General features: G+C 48.8%; 1 protein-coding gene across 1 annotated transcript in view; it reads right to left on the reverse strand.

The window, feature by feature from the left end:
- The window catches only part of LOC129829788 (arf-GAP with coiled-coil, ANK repeat and PH domain-containing protein 3-like), a 102,151-nt gene that overhangs the window by 43,302 nt on the left and 39,920 nt on the right, over nucleotides 1-18,929 (reverse strand). Inside the window, exon 2 of the mRNA XM_055891710.1 lies at nucleotides 3,781-3,838. Within this exon, the coding sequence (XP_055747685.1) occupies nucleotides 3,781-3,838 (58 nt within the window). The remainder of the gene's footprint in view (nucleotides 1-3,780; nucleotides 3,839-18,929) is intronic.

Below are 18,929 nucleotides of genomic sequence, written 5' to 3' on the forward strand. Positions count from 1 at the left end.
TGCCCCTGACCTCGAGCCCGCCTGACTGACCACTCTGCCTGCCCCTGACCTCGAGCCCGCCTGCCTGACCACTCTGCCTGCCCCTGACCTCGAGCCCGCCTGACTGACCACTCTGCCTGCCTGCCTGACCACTCTGCCTTCCCCTGACCTCGAGCCCGCCTGCCTGACCACTCTGCCTGCCCCTGACCTCGAGCCTGCCTGCCGCCCTGTACCGTTCTGGACTCTGCCCTGGCTATGAACTCTTGCCTGTCCCCGACCTGCCTTTTCTCTATCCCTTGGATTATAATATATTTCAGAGCTCAAACCATCTGCCTCCTGTGTCTGCATCTGGGTCTCGCTTTGTGTCGTTATAGGTATGGACCTCGTCACGGTATCTCTGTGCATTCAAATTGCCATCGATAAAATGCAATTGTGTTCATTGTCCGTAGCTTATGCCTGCCCATACCAATACCCCACCGCCACCATGGGGTGTACGGTAATGCCCTTTGTATTGTGATAGTACACTAGTGGTTTGACAGTCATGTTGGTGTACGGTAATGCCCTTTGTATTGTGATAGTACACTAGTGGTTTGACAGTCATGTTGGTGTACGGTAATGCCCTTTGTATTGTGATAGTACACTAGTGGTTTGGGCTTCTGGTGAGAGTTAACATTGTTGAGGCAAATTCAAACCCATATCAGTAACTTGGATATAACACTTGATATATGGTTCTCACGTATGTTTATTACTCAACAGTTAATACCAGAAGATGTAAGCTACAGTATGTATGAACTATATGCTAACAACCATATCATGACACCTGACGAGCCAAATAGCCTAATACCCTCACATACTGTCAAACAGAAACATTCTGCACATTGCTCATTTGGAGCCCACTGCAGGATACCAACAGTGATGTTAGTGAAGCAGCAGACTAACCTCCCTGACACATAATTCAAGGTCAAACGGAACAGATGGACTCGTGACATCATAAGCACTAACACAAAGCATCAGGCTCCCTCGTTAGAGAATAACCCAAAGCATCAGGCTCCCTCGTGAGAGGATGACCCAAAGCATTAGGCTCCCTCGTGAGAGGATGACCCAAAGCATCAGGCTCCCTCGTTTAGACAATAACCCAAAGCATCAGGCTTCCTCGTTTAGAGAATAACCCAAAGCATCAAGCTCCTCGTTTAGAGAATAACACAAAGCATCAGGCTCCCTCGTTTAGAGAATAACCCAAAGCATCAGGCTCCCTCGTTTAGAGAATAACCCAAAGCATCAGGCTCCCTCATTTAGAGAATAACCCAAAGCATCAGTGTCACGCCCTGGCCTTAGTATTCTTTGTTTTATTTATTATTTTAGTTAGGTCAGGGTGTGACATGGGGGAATGTTTGTGTTTTGTCGGTTTTGGGTGATTATATGGTAAAGGGGGTGTTGGGTGTAGTGTATGGGTTTGTGTTGAGTGCATGTGTCTAGCTGTGTCTATGTTGGTTTAGTTTTCTAGGAGAGTCTATGGTTGCCTGAATGAGTTCCCAATTAGAGACAGCTGATTTCTGTTGTCTCTGATTGGGAGCCATATTTAGGGTAGCCATAGGCTTTCATTTGATGTGGGTAATTGTCTATGTTATACGTTTGTAGCCTGTGTGTGCACTACGTTTGATTAGCTTCACGATCGTTTATTGTTTTGTTTAGTGTGTAAGAGTTTTTGTTTCGTTTTCCTTGGTCATCAATAAAAGAGATGGCGTATTTTCCTAATGCTGCGTTTTGGTCCGTCAATCCTCCACACGATCGTGACAATCAGGCTCCCTCGTGAGAGAATAACCCAAAGCATCAGGCTCCCTCGTGAGAGAATAACCCAAAGCATCAGGCTCCCTCGTTAGAGAATAACCCAAAGCATCAGGCTCCCTCGTTAGAGAATAACCCAAAGCATCAGGCTACCTCGTTATAGAATAACCCAAAGCATCAGGCTCCCTCGTTAGAAAATAACCCAAAGCATCAGGCTCCCTCGTTAGAGAATAACTCAAAGCATCAGGCTCCCTCGTTAGAGAATAACCCAAAGCATCAGGCTCCCTCTTTAGAGAATAACCCAAAGCATTAGGCTCCCTCGTTTAGAGAATAACCCAAAGCATCAGGCTCCCTCATTAGAGAATAACACAAAGCATTAGGCTCCCTCGTTTAGAGAATAACACAAAGCATTAGGCTCCCTCGTTTAGAGAATAACCCAAAGCATTAGGCTCCCTCGTTTAGAGAATAACCCAAAGCATCAGGTTCCCTCGTTAGAGAATAACCCAAAGCATCAGGTTCCCTCGTTAGAGAATAACCCAAAGCATCAGGCTCCCTCGTTAGAGGATAAACCAAAGCATCAGGCTCCCTCGTTAGAGAATAACCCAAAGCATCAGGCTCCCTCGTTAGAGGATAAACCAAAGCATCAGGCTCCCTCGTTAGAGAATAACCCAAAGCATCAGGCTCCCTCGTTAGAGAATAACCCAAAGCATCAGGCTCCCTCGTTAGAGAATAACCCAAAGCATCAGGTTCCCTCGTTAGAGAATAACCCAAAGCATCAGGTTCCCTCGTTAGAGAATAACCCAAAGCATCAGGCTCCCTCGTTAGAGGATAAACCAAAGCATCAGGCTCCCTCGTTAGAGAATAACCCAAAGCATCAGGCTCCCTCGTTAGAGGATAAACCAAAGCATCAGGCTCCCTCGTTAGAGAATAACCCAAAGCATCAGGCTCCCTCGTTAGAGAATAACCCAAAGCATCAGGCTCCCTCGTTAGAGAATAACCCAAAGCATCAGGATCCCTCGTTAGAGGGTAACCCAATGCTTTAAAAGCCAGTCTAATGCATTCTAATGCTGTCAGTCCTCTTCCCTTTTTCCCCCGCCCCGCGACGTCACGTTTAGTCCACACAAACCTGTACTGCTGAAACATTAAGCAAGTCATCTGAGTCAGATGATGCTTTCCTTTTTAGTTGCACCCAGTACTCAGTGGTTTAACAAAGACAATCTTACAACAAGCATACAGTGTTATACTGATGGGTGGAAATGTACAATAGTAGGATTCTCCAACTAGTCTACTGGTCCTACTCAGGTTGTCTAGATTGGAGGGCTGCATGCCACTTTGTTAATCAGTGTGTGTGTGTGTGTGTGTGTGTGTGTGTGTGTGTGTGTGTGTGTGTGTGTGTGTGTGTGTGTGTGTGTGTGTGTGTGTGTGTGTGTGTGTAAGTTATCTGAGCACTCTAGGCAGTAGTGTAGCAGGTTAAGAGGTTTTAGCTACTATCACCACCATCCTTTAATCCTACCATATACAGTCCTGTATGTCTCTAATCTCATTTCATTAACAGTGCAGTAGGAGATGGGATGTACTGTAAACTAAAAATAACCAAAATATGCTGCAATGGATGTATCACATGCTTTCTATCAAAATAAAACCTATGAGCACTTGAAGCCAACAGTTAGCAGGACAACAGTGGTTTAGTTAAGAAATAGGACGTGTGGTATATGGCCAACGTGGAGTGCTTGCACACAGCACTTAGCCATTGTGATATGTTGGCCATATACCACTAAAACCTGAGGTGCCTTATTGCTATTATAAACTGGTTACCAACGTAATTAGAGTAGTTTTGTCATACCTGTGATACAGTCTTATATAACACGGCTGTCAGCCAATCAGCATTCAGGGCTCGAACCAGCCAGTTTATAATATGGCTTATACTACAGGGATAATAGGAGATGTAGGATATCTGAAAAGGCTTCCTGTGGATTGCTAAAAAGATAAAGAGATATTAAAACAAATATTTCTTACCTTGTCTAGTTTAGCTTCAATCTCTACCACCTCCGTCTCCACTTCATCAATGTTTGCCCTGCAAGATCAAAAACAGGACTTTGTTACTATAGTAACATTGCATGTATCATATTTTTTCCCGCTATATATACACACACACCACATATTTCCCACGTCCTTGGAAAGAGTGGGGAGCTTACATAAATCTTAGACTGGCAGTGAGGTTCTTGGATCCGAACACAGACATGTTCAAGCCGAGACATACAGGCTGGTTTGGGAGTACTCTGGGGAGTGTTAACTGGCTAAATGAAAGAGAGATGCTGGCTGGGAACAATTGAACTCAGACATAAGAGTGACTGGATGTTCTGTAGAGCTGTGGTACATTCGCACCCCACAAAACCCTCATCTAGCCACCACCACACCCTAGAGCATATGGGACCTCTACCTCTGCCATGCTGTGAAGGAGTGCCCTATCCTAGCCACAGCCCACTCCTAGCCCACACCACTGTTAATACATGCTTCATCTGTGCGTGTGCACTGGGGCAGCTTCCTCAGACGGCTTGGAGACCACATCACAGGGTGACATGACTGATATAGGGAGGGATCAGGGAGGAGGAATGTCATGTAATCACAACAGCTCAGTGAAACAGATCTACATTATATCTGCTGCTTTCTCACTGTCTGCCCTGTGGGACTGGGAAGGTTTTACTTGACTGGAGTCAGTCAGTGTAAATCAGAAAACACATCAGCTTATTCTTCCCTCTTAGCTCTCTGTGTATGTATCTCCATATTAGCAGCGAGCAGCATTAAGTCCCTAGCACGTTTTCCATTAGAACAAGAGGAGACAGAGAGAGCACTGCAGATCTCTCTCTCTCTCTCTCTCTCTGTGATGAAAGTAACTGTGTCATATATCGGCCATGAGTCGCTGCCAGGCCTGCTCCATCTCTCTCCCTTTCTTCCCCTGTCTTTCTCTCACCCCATCTTTTTTTCCCTCTCCTCTCTCCCTCCTCCTCCCCCTCCTCCTCCTTCTCCCCCTAGATTAGGCCGGTTGGCTGACTCAGACTACAGCATGCGAGTCTCAAGGCTCAGGGGGAAATACTGTACGATGCCACGTGCTCTTGTCTTCCTCTCTGCTCCTACAGCCATGTGTTCTTGTCTTCCACTGTCTTCCTCTCTGCTCCTACAGCAATGTGCTCTTGTCTTCCACTGTCTTCATCTCTGCTCCTACAGCAATGTGCTCTTGTCTTCCACTGTCTTCATCTCTGCTCCTACAGCCATGTGTTCTTGTCTTCCTCTCTGCTCCTACAGCCACGTGCTCTTGTCTTCCACTGTCTTCCTCTCTGCTCCTAAAGCCATGTTTTCTTGTCTTCCTCTCTGCTCCTACAGCCACGTGCTCTTGTCTTCCACTGTCTTCCTCTCTGCTCCTAAAGCCATGTTTTCTTGTCTTCCTCTCTGCTCCTACAGCCATGTGCTCTTGTCTTCCAATTTCTTCCTCTCTGCTCCTACAGCAATGTGCTCTTGTCTTCCACTGTCTTCCTCTCTGCTCCTACAGCCATGTGCTCTTGTCTTCCACTGTCTTCCTCTCTGCTCCTACAGCCATGTGCTCGTGTCTTCCTCTCTGCTCCTACAGCAATGTGCTCTTGTCTTCCACTGTCTTCATCTCTGCTCCTACAGCCATGTGCTCTTGTCTTCCGCTATCTTCCTCTGCTCCTACAGCCATGTGTTCTTGTCTTCCTCTCTGCTCCTACAGCCATGTGTTCTTGTCTTCCTCTCTGCTCCTACAGCCACGTGTTCTTGTCTTCCGCTGTCTTCCTCTCTGCTCCTACAGCCATGTGCTCTTGTCTTACACTGTCTTCCTCTCTGCTCCTACAGCCATGTGCTCTTGTCTTCCACTGTCTTCCTCTCTGCTCCTACAGCCATGTGCTCTTGTCTTCCACTGTCTTCCTCTCTACTCCTACAGCCATGTGTTCTTGTCTTCCTCTCTGCTCCTACAGCCACGTGCTCTTGTCTTCCACTGTCTTCCTCTCTACTCCTACAGCCATGTGCTCTTGTCTTCCTCTCTGCTCCTACAGCCACGTGTTCTTGTCTTCCGCTGTCTTCCTCTCTACTCCTACAGCCACGTGTTCTTGTCTTCCGCTGTCTTCCTCTCTGCTCCTACAGCCATGTGCTCTTGTCTTCCACTGTCTTCATCTCTGCTCCTACAGCCACATGCTCTTGTCTTCCTCTCTGCTCCTATAGCCACGTGCTCTTGTCTTCCTCTCTGCTCCTACAGCCACGTGCTCTTGTCTTCCACTGTCTTCCTCTCTGCTCCTACAGCCACGTGCTCTTGTCTTCCACTGTCTTCCTCTCTGCCCCCACAGCCAGAGTCTTTACTGTCACTACTGTATGTCCATTCAACTGGACCATGCATGAATCCTCCAAACAGGGAATATTGGAAGAAGTTAATGGATTCCAACCATATTGCCTAATCAATACCAAACAGTCCTTCCTAATCAATACCATATGTCTGTGTTTTTATAACCTACAGTAAACCAGTGTTTCCCAACTCCGGTCGTCGAGTACTCCCAAAAGAACACATTTTTGTTGCAACACCGGACAAAAATATGTACTGTTGGGGGTACTGGAAGTCCGGAGTTGGGAACTGATTCCCCTGTTAATGACCTAAACTGATTCCCCTGTTAATGACCTAAACTGATTCCCCTGTTAATAACCTCAACTGATTCCCCTGTTAATGACCTAAACTGATTCCCCTGTTAATAACCTAAACTGATTCCCCTGTTAATGACCAAAACTGATTCCCCTGTTAATGACCTAAACTGATTCCCCTGTTAATAACCTAAACTGATTCCCCTGTTAATAACCTAAACTGATTCCCCTGTTAATGACCTAAACTGATTCCCCTGTTAATAACCTAAACTGATTCCCCTGTTAATGACCTAAACTGATTCCCCTGTTAATGACCTAAACTGATTCCCCTGTTAATGACCTAAACTGATTCCCCTTCGAGACGTTTAGGCTTACTGACCGCACCCACCAGTAATCCTACTGCAAGTCACTCATAATGTTTTCATAGCTGATGTCAGTTTTGCACAGCCATGTTAATACATGGTAACACCTGGATCCCAGGCATCCTCAGCTTCGCTTTGTGGAGCTATATTTTGCTCATGCCTCTGAGAGCATGACAGTTAGTACCCTTGTAATGTCATGGTTCTTTTACTCTCCCATGTGTCTGCAATGCGTGATGCTTAAACGGTGACCCATTTAAAAAAACACATTTGCAGTTTATTCTCTTATTTTTTCTGAAGTTTCTTAAAGACTTGTTCTTCTTGTGACTGAGCATATGTATGGTAAACACTCTTCCTAGTTCCTACAGTATGACTTTTTCTTATCAATAATGTTGTTATTAAATAACTATTGTTATTGGCAATAAAGGACAACAGTGAAGCATAGACAAGCATAGACAAGATAGGTTGGACAGGGCTTTAGTTAAAAAACGTCCTGTATCGCAGGTGCAGTGCATCTTCCCTCCTGTCCATAGCAGAGAACTAGAGTGGACCCCTGCAGGCAACACATCTCTCCTCTGCAGTAGCCTAGCAGAGCTAACATGGAGTGGACCCCTGCAGCTGTTAGCCTTCCAGATGTGTCTCTTTTGTGGTCGAGGGCTGGCTTGAGGGACAGCTGCTCCTCCTGGCCCCCAGGCCCTTCACGCCCCGTCTCACTGCACATGACTTCCATAATGGATACGCACAGCGTCCCTAGGCTCATCACCATGGTAACCATCCCTGAAGTGGGCCGCAGCAGTCACAGGTTATATGACACAACATGGTGTTCCAGCCTCGACTACTTCCTGTGCTGAGTAGCCTTTAATCAATGGACCACTGCTGTTAGTAACTAATCAATACACCTTTACTGCCACTCAATAACAATAAACATGTCTATAGTCCTCTCACTCACACCACCAGGAAGTGCTATGTCCACCACATTGATGTATATGACTCAACACCGTGTTAAAGGTGTGTACTGATGTCTGGTGAAATATGAATGGAATAGGGCTGTCCCCGACTAAAAAGAATGTTGGTTGACCGAGAGTCATCTGTTCTTTCCACCAACCGAGTGGTCGAAATGTTAAAATGTGTACTTTTCCATATGTAGACACACCCTATGTTTGAATAAAATCAACTATATGTAGGCTACTGAGCTTGTCTGATGATTTAACCACTGAGATTAAAAATGAAGACACACAAATTACTAAAGAGGGAGCCAGAGATCAATATTTAAAATTGTTTTTAACTAGGCAAGTCGGTTAAAAACACATTCTTATTTACAATGACGGCCTACTACGGCCGACGCTGGGCCAATTGTGAGCTGCCGTATGGGACTCCCAATCACGGCCGGATGTGATACAGCCTGGAATCAAACCAGGGACTGTAGTGACGCCTCTTGCACTGAGATGCAGTGCCTTAGACCGCTGCGCCACTTGGGAGCCCAACCAGAAGAAAATAACCTGTTCCTGATCCTTCACCTCCCGTTGCTGCTGGCCTTCGCAGATTCTGCCGTTACGCACCTGAAGTTGCCGGTAATACGCTACACCAGCGGTCGGCAACCTTTTCCATTTGGAGTGTGACGTTATCCTACCATTTCTACTGATCTGCCAGTTAGGATTTTCAGTCTAATTTCATTTATAATAAGTCTTCATATCTCAAAATCAATGTCATGTGGTTAGTCAAAGTTCTAAATGAAAATGATCAAAATCTGAAAGTAACTTCTATTGCCATTATGTAAAAATAGCCTACATAAAGCCAACAAATAAAAACATTACAGACTGCAGGTAGAAAATATCCCATGAATCCGATTGGCTACGTATGGCCTGATGGCAAGGAACTGGAAACATTGTATCAACTATTGTATTAACTTGGTCAAACTTACAATGTTGCATCAAATATTCTGTCCCTCAGAGTTTCCAGTGCCAGTGAGTTCAGCTGTAGGCTGTTTTGCTCAAGGGATAAGAAGTAATCAGGTAGGTCTACTTTATGATGTTTCCACCGGATCAGAGCATGACATTTTTCCCCCTTTCATGCTGAGTTGTTATCGAAAAGTAGAGCTGGAAAGATTGTTCAAATATGCTACTTTGAGGACCTATTGTCATTCTCAACGAATGTAAAAAACACTTCGTTTACTTGCTTTTTGAGGAGAAGAAAAATTACTTTGAGAAGCTCCGTAGTGATGGTGAGTTGAGACAATCAGAAATAGTATCAGATCACCAAATGGGCACACTTATAGGCAGGCCTACATTTGCGCGCAGTCCAGGTAGACTAGTCCTACTTCTATATGCGTAATCAGGTGCATGTCCTTACTCAAGATTGACAGGAGTGCTCCAAACAAAAAGACAATGAATAAATTGACAACTCATAATTGGAATCAAATAAACAAAAACAAAAATCTCACAACGAGTCCACTCCTACAATGACAACGGTAAGACGAATAATAATATATTTAATGCATTAACACAAATGACCATAACTAAACAAACATTGTAGATTAGAAATTATGGTAATTAAAGGTAAATGTACTATTGGTGATACTGGTGTGCCTTCCCTGTGGCCTCCGCAATGGATTAGTCCACTCAGACAGGCCTCCGCAATGGATTAGTCCACTCAGACAGGCCTCCGCAATGGATTAGTCCACTCAGACAGGCCTCCGCAATGGATTAGTCCACTCAGACAGGCCTCCGCAATGGATTAGTCCACTCAGACAGGCCTCCGCAATGGATTAGTCCACCACTGAGACAGGCCTCCACGATGGATTAGTCCACTCAGACAGGCCTCCGCAATGGATTAGTCCACTCAGACAGGCCTCCGCAATGGATTAGTCCACTCAGACAGGCCTCCGCAATGGATTAGTCCACTCAGACAGGCCTCCGCAATGGATTAGTCCACTCAGACAGGCCTCCGCAATGGATTAGTCCACTCAGACAGGCCTCCGCAATGGATTAGTCCACTCAGACAGGTATGAATCAGACAGGTGTCTCATGTGCCATAATTTAAAAAAAAAGATTTGCTACAGATCGACTAAAAAAATCTTGGTCGACCAACAGCCTATGGACCAAACAATCGACCAGTCGACTAAAAGGGGTCAGCCCTAGAATGAAGTCACACCAGACATGAGTGCAGCGCCAGCTAGTCACTAACATGTTTGGACAGATGGATTGTTGTGCTGGAGGTAATAGCTTGGCCTAGCAGGAATATGGGAGTGCTACCTGTCCCAGACCTGCTGTTTTCAACTCTCTAGAGACCACAGGAGCGGTAGAGATACTCTTAATGATCGGCTATGAAAAGCCAACTGACATTTACTCCTGAGGTGCTGACCTGTTGCACCCCCGACAACCACTGTGATTATTATAATTTAACCCTGCTGGTCATTTATGAACATTTGAACATCTTGGCCATGTTCTGTTATAATCTCCACCCGGCACAGCCAGAAGAGGACTGGCCACCCCTCATAGCCTGGTTCCTCTCTAGGTTTCTTCCTAGGTTTTGGCCTTTCTAGGGAGTTTTTCCTAACCACCGTGCTTCTACACCTGCATTGCTTGCTGTTTGGGGTTTTAGGCTGGGTTTCTGTACAGCACTTGAGATATCAGCTGATGTAAGAAGGGCTATATAAATACATTTGATTTGATTTTTTTTTACATGGAACATTCTAGATCTGGAGCTGTGTGTGTGTGTGTGCTAAAAGATAAACATAGATAACAAATATGAAGTTGGGCTGAGTAAGAGCTGCTATTGGCATACTGGCTAGGGTGATAACCTCTGTTTTTCCTTAATTCTTTCATGGGCCACTTCTCATCCTAACTGGATTCACATGACAGCTGCCCTGGAGAGAGTTGAGGTTGTTGGCAGGAGTTGTTTTAGATGTATTTAGCCTATATTTTTATTTAACTAGGCAAGTCAGTTAAGAACAAGTTCTTATTTACAATGACAACCTAGGAACAGTGGGTTAACTGCCTTGTTCAGGTGCAAAACTAGAGATGTTTACCTTGTCAGCTCAGGGATTTGACCTAGCAACATTTTGGTTACTGGCCCAACACTCTAACCACAAGGCTACCTGCCACCCCAAAACACATATGCCTAAGCACACACCCATACACAGCCAAACTTGAAAATGTAGTCTTCAGCTCCATCATTGTCATCCCTGTGTGAGTAATGAGCTGGTGGACTGGTACCTGGTGGCCTGACCTGCCCTGTGTGAGTAATGAGCTGGTGGACTGGTACCTGGTGGCCTGACCTGCCTATGTGAGTAATGAGCTGGTGGACTGGTACCTGGTGACCTGCCCTGTGTGAGTAATGAGCTGGTGGACTGGTACCTGGTGGCCTGCCCTGTGTGAGTAATGAGCTGGTGGACTGGTACCTGGTGGCCTGCCCTGTGTGAGTAATGAGCTGGTGGACTGGTACCTGGTGACCTGCCCTGTGTGAGTAATGAGCTGGTGGACTGGTACCTGGTGGCCTGACCTGTGTGAGTAATGAGCTGGTGGACTGGTACCTGGTGACCTGCCCTGTGTGAGTAATGAGCTGGTGGACTGGTACCTGGTGACCTGCCCTGTGTGAGTAATGAGCTGGTGGACTGGTACCTGGTGACCTGCCCTGTGTGAGTAATGAGCTGGTGTACTGGTACCTGGTGGCCTGACCTGCCTATGTGAGTAATGAGCTGGTGGACTGGTACCTGGTGACCTGCCCTGTGTGAGTAATGAGCTGGTGGACTGGTACCTGGTGGCCTGCCCTGTGTGAGTAATGAGCTGCTGGACTGGTACCTGGTGACCTGCCCTGTGTGAGTAATGAGCTGGTGGACTGGTACCTGGTGACCTGCCCTGTGTGAGTAATGAGCTGGTGGACTGGTACCTGGTGGCCTGACCTGCCCTGTGTGAGTAATGAGCTGGTGGACTGGTACCTGGTGACCTGACCTGTGTGAGTAATGAGCTGGTGGACTGGTACCTGGTGACCTGCCCTGTGTGAGTAATGAGCTGGTGGACTGGTACCTGGTGGCCTGCCCTGTGTGAGTAATGAGCTGGTGGACTGGTACCTGGTGGCCTGACCTGTGTGAGTAATGAGCTGGTGGACTGGTACCTGGTGGCCTGACCTGCCCTGTGTGAGTAATGAGCTGGTGGACTGGTACCTGGTGGCCTGCCCTGTGTGAGTAATGAGCTGGTGGACTGGTACCTGGTGGCCTGACCTGCCCTGTGTGAGTAATGAGCTGGTGGACTGGTACCTGGTGGCCTGACCTGCCTGTGTGAGTAATGAGCTGGTGGACTGGTACCTGGTGGCCTGACCTGTGTGAGTAATGAGCTGGTGGACTGGTACCTGGTGGCCTGACCTGTGTGACTAATGAGCTGGTGGACTGGTACCTGGTGGCCTGACCTGCCCTGTGTGAGTAATGAGCTGGTGGACTGGTACCTGGTGACCTGCCCTGTGTGAGTAATGAGCTGGTGGACTGGTACCTGGTGGCCTGCCCTGTGTGAGTAATGAGCTGGTGGACTGGTACCTGGTGACCTGACCTGCCCTGTGTGAGTAATGAGCTGGTGGACTGGTACCTGGTGACCTGATCTGTGTGAGTAATGAGCTGGTGGACTGGTACCTGGTGGCCTGCCCTGTGTGAGTAATGAGCTGGTGGACTGGTACCTGGTGACCTGCCCTGTGTGAGTAATGAGCTGGTGGACTGGTACCTGGTGGCCTGCCCTGTGTGAGTAATGAGCTGCTGGACTGGTACCTGGTGACCTGCCCTGTGTGAGTAATGAGCTGGTGGACTGGTACCTGGTGACCTGCCCTGTGTGAGTAATGAGCTGGTGGACTGGTACCTGGTGGCCTGACCTGCCCTGTGTGAGTAATGAGCTGGTGGACTGGTACCTGGTGACCTGACCTGTGTGAGTAATGAGCTGGTGGACTGGTACCTGGTGACCTGCCCTGTGTGAGTAATGAGCTGGTGGACTGGTACCTGGTGGCCTGCCCTGTGTGAGTAATGAGCTGGTGGACTGGTACCTGGTGGCCTGACCTGTGTGAGTAATGAGCTGGTGGACTGGTACCTGGTGGCCTGACCTGCCCTGTGTGAGTAATGAGCTGGTGGACTGGTACCTGGTGGCCTGCCCTGTGTGAGTAATGAGCTGGTGGACTGGTACCTGGTGGCCTGACCTGCCCTGTGTGAGTAATGAGCTGGTGGACTGGTACCTGGTGGCCTGACCTGCCTGTGTGAGTAATGAGCTGGTGGACTGGTACCTGGTGGCCTGACCTGTGTGAGTAATGAGCTGGTGGACTGGTACCTGGTGGCCTGACCTGTGTGACTAATGAGCTGGTGGACTGGTACCTGGTGGCCTGACCTGCCCTGTGTGAGTAATGAGCTGGTGGACTGGTACCTGGTGGCCTGACCTGTGTGAGTAATGAGCTGGTGGACTGGTACCTGGTGGCCTGACCTGCCCTGTGTGAGTAATGAGCTGGTGGACTGGTACCTGGTGACCTGCCCTGTGTGAGTAATGAGCTGGTGGACTGGTACCTGGTGGCCTGCCCTGTGTGAGTAATGAGCTGGTGGACTGGTACCTGGTGACCTGCCCTGTGTGAGTAATGAGCTGGTGGACTGGTACCTGGTGACCTGACCTGCCCTGTGTGAGTAATGAGCTGGTGGACTGGTACCTGGTGACCTGATCTGTGTGAGTAATGAGCTGGTGGACTGGTACCTGGTGGCCTGCCCTGTGTGAGTAATGAGCTGGTGGACTGGTACCTGGTGACCTGCCCTGTGTGAGTAATGAGCTGGTGGACTGGTACCTGGTGACCTGACCTGTGTGAGTAATGAGCTGGTGGACTGGTACCTGGTGACCTGCCCTGTGTGAGTAATGAGCTGGTGGACTGGTACCTGGTGACCTGCCCTGTGTGAGTAATGAGCTGGTGGACTGGTACCTGGTGACCTGACCTGTGTGAGTAATGAGCTGGTGGACTGGTACCTGGTGACCTGCCCTGTGTGAGTAATGAGCTGGTGGACTGGTACCTGGTGACCTGCCCTGTGTGAGTAATGAGCTGGTGGACTGCAGAGGAGAGAGACAGGACCAGGAACTGAGCTACTGACTCCTGAACACTGACTGAACCACAGAGACACAACCAGACCAATCGCCAGCTGAGACGCACCAACCTACCGGTAGCCAACCCCCGAGGGACCAAATCAACCAGTGGACGATATCAAGACGATATCAAAACACCCCCAGACAGCCCCAGCATACAAATGAGAGAGAACAGCTGCGAAACTGAACAGAGCATTAGCTTCAAGTGATCCTTTGTAATCACTGGACTGTTTGATATCAACCGTGAGTGAGAACACTTTTATGCTGCCCACTGCCCAGTTTCTTTCATCTCAACTTCAATTAATTATTTATACAGTGGGCCCAGTAAGCCGTTCAATTACATTTTCCTTCGATATTCCTTAAAATGATCATTTAGATGGGGTAATATTAGGGTGACATTATCTGACGGGGGTGTCTACCGTCAGTCAGTAGGGAGGAGAGTGATTTGAGGGGACAGAGGGGAGGAGGTCCCTGATCTGTCTGAGAGTTGGTATACTGATTGCTTTAGTTCTCTAATTGAGGTCCTTGTGTATGGCCAGCAGCGTACCACCCTGCATCTCACTGCTGGCTTGCTTCTGAAGCTAAGCAGGGTTGGTCCTGGATGAGAGACCAGATGCTGCTGGAAGTGGTGTTGGAGGGCCAGTCTTCGCTCTGGTCTAAAAACATATTGCAGTGATTGATACCCTTTGTAGGGTGCTGTCTTTCGGATGGGCTGTTTAACAGGTGTCCTGACTCTCTGTGGTCACTAAAAATCCCATGGCACTTATTGTAAAAGTAGGGGTGTTAACCCTGGTTTTCCTGGCTAAATTCCCATACTGTCACCTAATCATCCCCAGCTTCCAATTGGCTCATTCCTCTCCCCTGTAACTATTCCCCAGGTTGTTGCTGTAAATGAGAATGTGTTCTCAGTCAATGTACCTGGTAAAATGATTGATTGGTGAGGGGATGTGTCTTGGTCTCTGAGAAGATTGCCTGGACTTCCTTTGGCTCTGCTGAGCAGCAAGCTTGCCCTATAAGTTGCATCCAGGGTCATTCTTAGCTAGCTGCTTGGGTCACACTTATTTGGCTAGGGTTAGTAGATAGTTAGTTGAAATGTTACTGATAGTCTGCAGAGCATTTACAGATGGACTATCCAAATAAAGTGTTACTGTTGTTTGCCTTCTAATAGCCCATGCCCTGCCAAGACCTCTGCTTAGCCACTGGTTGATGCAGGGTCAGACAGGTGGCCCCAACTATGCCCTTCTAAAACAAATACATTCTAACCTATTTTCAGAGCAGACGAAATAGTGGCCTTCCCCACAACACGTGTTTCTTCAGTGTGTGTTTTCAATCTTCCAAACCCCTCAAGTTGCGGAGCTCTCATTTCATTCTTGAAGCCTTATATTACTACCTCTTAAAGTCTGCACTGTTTTCTTTTCTGAGAGTGCTGTACTAAAATCCCACAGTAAAACATTGCTCACTTTAGTGTACTAGACTAGATGAGCGTGTACTGCTGCAGCTGCTCCATTTCCCTCAGACGTTCCTCAACACACATCTGCACTAATGGCCTCATAGACCCGACACGTCTACACAGAAATAATTACTCATTTATGCTTCGATTACACACCACTGGGAGACAGAGCATGCTACTGTCATCTGATGCATTAATTCCCTTGCATGTAACACGTAGCCCAAGCCCTAACTGCAATTTTTAAATCACATGGCTAAGACGGCTTATGGTGTCTAAGATGTCCGTCTCAACCACACACACACACACACACACACACACACACACACACACACACACACACACACACACACACACACACACACACACACACACACACACACACACACACACACACACACACCTTACTCCAACCTGTAGCCCACCAACTCATTGAGCAGTTTGAATGGAGAGAACTCCATGGACTCCATTACACTGGTTCCTTCCTGGGGCTGAGCTGTCTGATTATACTGGCTGTCTAGTCGTTTTCAGGTTGGAAGCTAGACGCACTGCTGAGATGGACAACAAGTTGGTCAATTGCTTAGCAAAATGTAGTCTGGCCAATGGGGGACAGGTAATCAGAAAATGAAATCGAAATCGAATAGCTAAATCGAGAAGGAAAAGTCTGCAACAAAATGCAGGTATAATTCTTATCCCCTTGGCTGAGAAAAGTGCATTAGGCCTCTGACAAAGTGTGACAGGATCAAGATAACGAAAGGATCTAATCTATTCCTTTACTTCCTGCCACGCTCACTGTGTTCCACCCAGGCTGCATGACAACCCTCAGCCAGCCTCCCCAAGGCCTCTCAGAGAGAGAAGCTCTGACTAAAGTGACAATGACAGCCTTTTCTGCTACCTAACCCTGCTCATCCACTCATCCGCATGTGCACACACACACACAGGCACACACAGGCACACACAGGCACACACACACACACAAACACACACACACACACACAAACACACACACCTGACGGTTGTGGGGATTGAGCCTTGAGTACAGGCCAGGCATATGGCCCCTCTCCTCTATCAGGACAAGGAGAGGGTTGGAGGCTCACTGACAGGAGAGCAGAGTTATGAGGACGCCTGCCTGGGAATCCGTAATGGTTCTCCACATTCTGCAACACTCCAGAACACACGCCCCATTCACCCCTCTACCCTCAGCTAAGAGACACAGAACACACGCCCCATTCACCCCTCTACCCTCAGCTAAGAGACACAGAACACACGCCCCATTCACCCCTCTACCCTCAGCTAAGAGACACAGAACACACGCCCCATTCACCCCTCTACCCTGAGCTAAGAGACACAGAACACACGCCCCATTCACCCCTCTACCCTCAGCTAAGAGACACAGAACACACGCCCCATTCACCCCTCTACCCTCAGCTAAGAGACACAGAACACACGCCCCATTCACCCCTCTACCCTCAGCTAAGAGACACAGAACACACGCTCCATTCACCCCTCTACCCTGAGCTAAGAGACACAGAACACACGCCCCATTCCCCCCTCTTCCCTCAGCTAAGAGACACAGAACACACGCCCCATTCACCCCTCTACCCTCAGCTAAGAGACACAGAACACACGCCCCATTCAGCCCTCTACCCTCAGCTAAGAGACACAGAACACACGCCCCATTCACCCCTCTACCCTCAGCTATGAGACACAGAACACACGCCCCATTCACCCCTCTACCCTCAGCTAAGAGACACAGAACACACGCCCCATTCACCCCTATACCCTCAGCTAAGAGACACAGAACACACGCCCCATTCACCCCTCTACCCTCAGCTATGCGACACGGAACACACGCCCCATTCACCCCTCTACCCTCAGCTATGAGACACAGAACACACGCCCCATTCACCCCTCTACCCTCAGCTAAGAGACATGGAACACACGCCCCATTCACCCCTCTACCCTCAGCTAAGAGACACAGAACACACGCCCCATTCACCCCTCTACCCTCAGCTAAGAGACACGGAACACACGCCCCATTCACCCCTCTACCCTCAGCTAAGAGACACAGAACACACGCCCCATTCACCCCTCTACCCTCAGCTAAGAGACACGGAACACACGCCCCATTCACCCCTCTACCCTCAGCTATGAGACACAGAACACACGCCCCATTCACCCCTCTACCCTCAGCTATGAGACACAGAACACACACCCCATTCACCCCTCTACCCTCAGCTAAGAGACACAGAACACACGCCCCATTCACCCCTCTACCCTGAGCTAAGAGACACAGAACATACGCCCCATTCACCCCTCTACCCTCAGCTAAGAGACACGGAACACACGCCCCATTCACCCCTCTACCCTGAGCTAAGAGACACAGAACACACGCCCCATTCACCCCTCTACCCTGAGCTAATAGACACAGAACACACGCCCCATTCACCCCTCTACCCTCAGCTAAGAGACACAGAACACACGCCCCATTCACCCCTCTACCCTGAGCTAAGAGACACAGAACACACGCCCCATTCACCCCTCTACCCTCAGCTAAGAGACACAGAACACACGCCCCATTCACCCCTCTACCCTCAGCTAAGAGACACAGAACACACGCCCCATTCACCCCTCTACCCTCAGCTAAGAGACACAGAACACACGCTCCATTCACCCCTCTACCCTGAGCTAAGAGACACAGAACACACGCCCCATTCCCCCCTCTTCCCTCAGCTAAGAGACACAGAACACACGCCCCATTCACCCCTCTACCCTCAGCTAAGAGACACAGAACACACGCCCCATTCAGCCCTCTACCCTCAGCTAAGAGACACAGAACACACGCCCCATTCACCCCTCTACCCTCAGCTATGAGACACAGAACACACGCCCCATTCACCCCTCTACCCTCAGCTAAGAGACACAGAACACACGCCCCATTCACCCCTCTACCCTCAGCTAAGAGACACAGAACACACGCCCCATTCACCCCTCTACTCTCAGCTAAGAGACACAGAACACACGCCCCATTCACCCCTCTACCCTCAGCTAAGAGACACAGAACACACGCCCCATTCACCCCTCTACCCTCAGCTAAGAGACACGGAACACACGCCCCATTCACCCCTCTACCCTCAGCTAAGAGACACAGAACACACGCCCCATTCACCCCTCTACCCTCAGCTAAGAGACACAGAACACACGCCCCATTCCCCCTCTACCCTCAGCTAAGAGACACGGAACACACGCCCCATTCACCCCTCTACCCTCAGCTAAGAGACACGGAACACACGCCCCATTCCACCTTCTACCCTCAGCTAAGAGACACGGAACACACGCCCCATTCACCCCTCTACCCTCAGCTAAGAGACACGGAACACACGCCCCATTCACCCCTCTACCCTCAGCTATGAGACACGGAACACACGCCCCATTCACCCCTATACCCTCAGCTAAGAGACACGGAACACACGCCCCATTCACCCCTCTACCCTCAGCTAAGAGACACAGAACACACGCCCCATTCACCCCTCTACCCTCAGCTAAGAGACACGGAACACACGCCCCATTCACCCCTCTACCCTCAGCTAAGAGACACAGAACACACGCCCCATTCACCCCTCTACCCTC

Source organism: Salvelinus fontinalis, chromosome 31 (assembly GCF_029448725.1).
Source record: "Salvelinus fontinalis isolate EN_2023a chromosome 31, ASM2944872v1, whole genome shotgun sequence".
Taxonomy (NCBI): Eukaryota; Metazoa; Chordata; class Actinopteri; order Salmoniformes; family Salmonidae; genus Salvelinus; species Salvelinus fontinalis.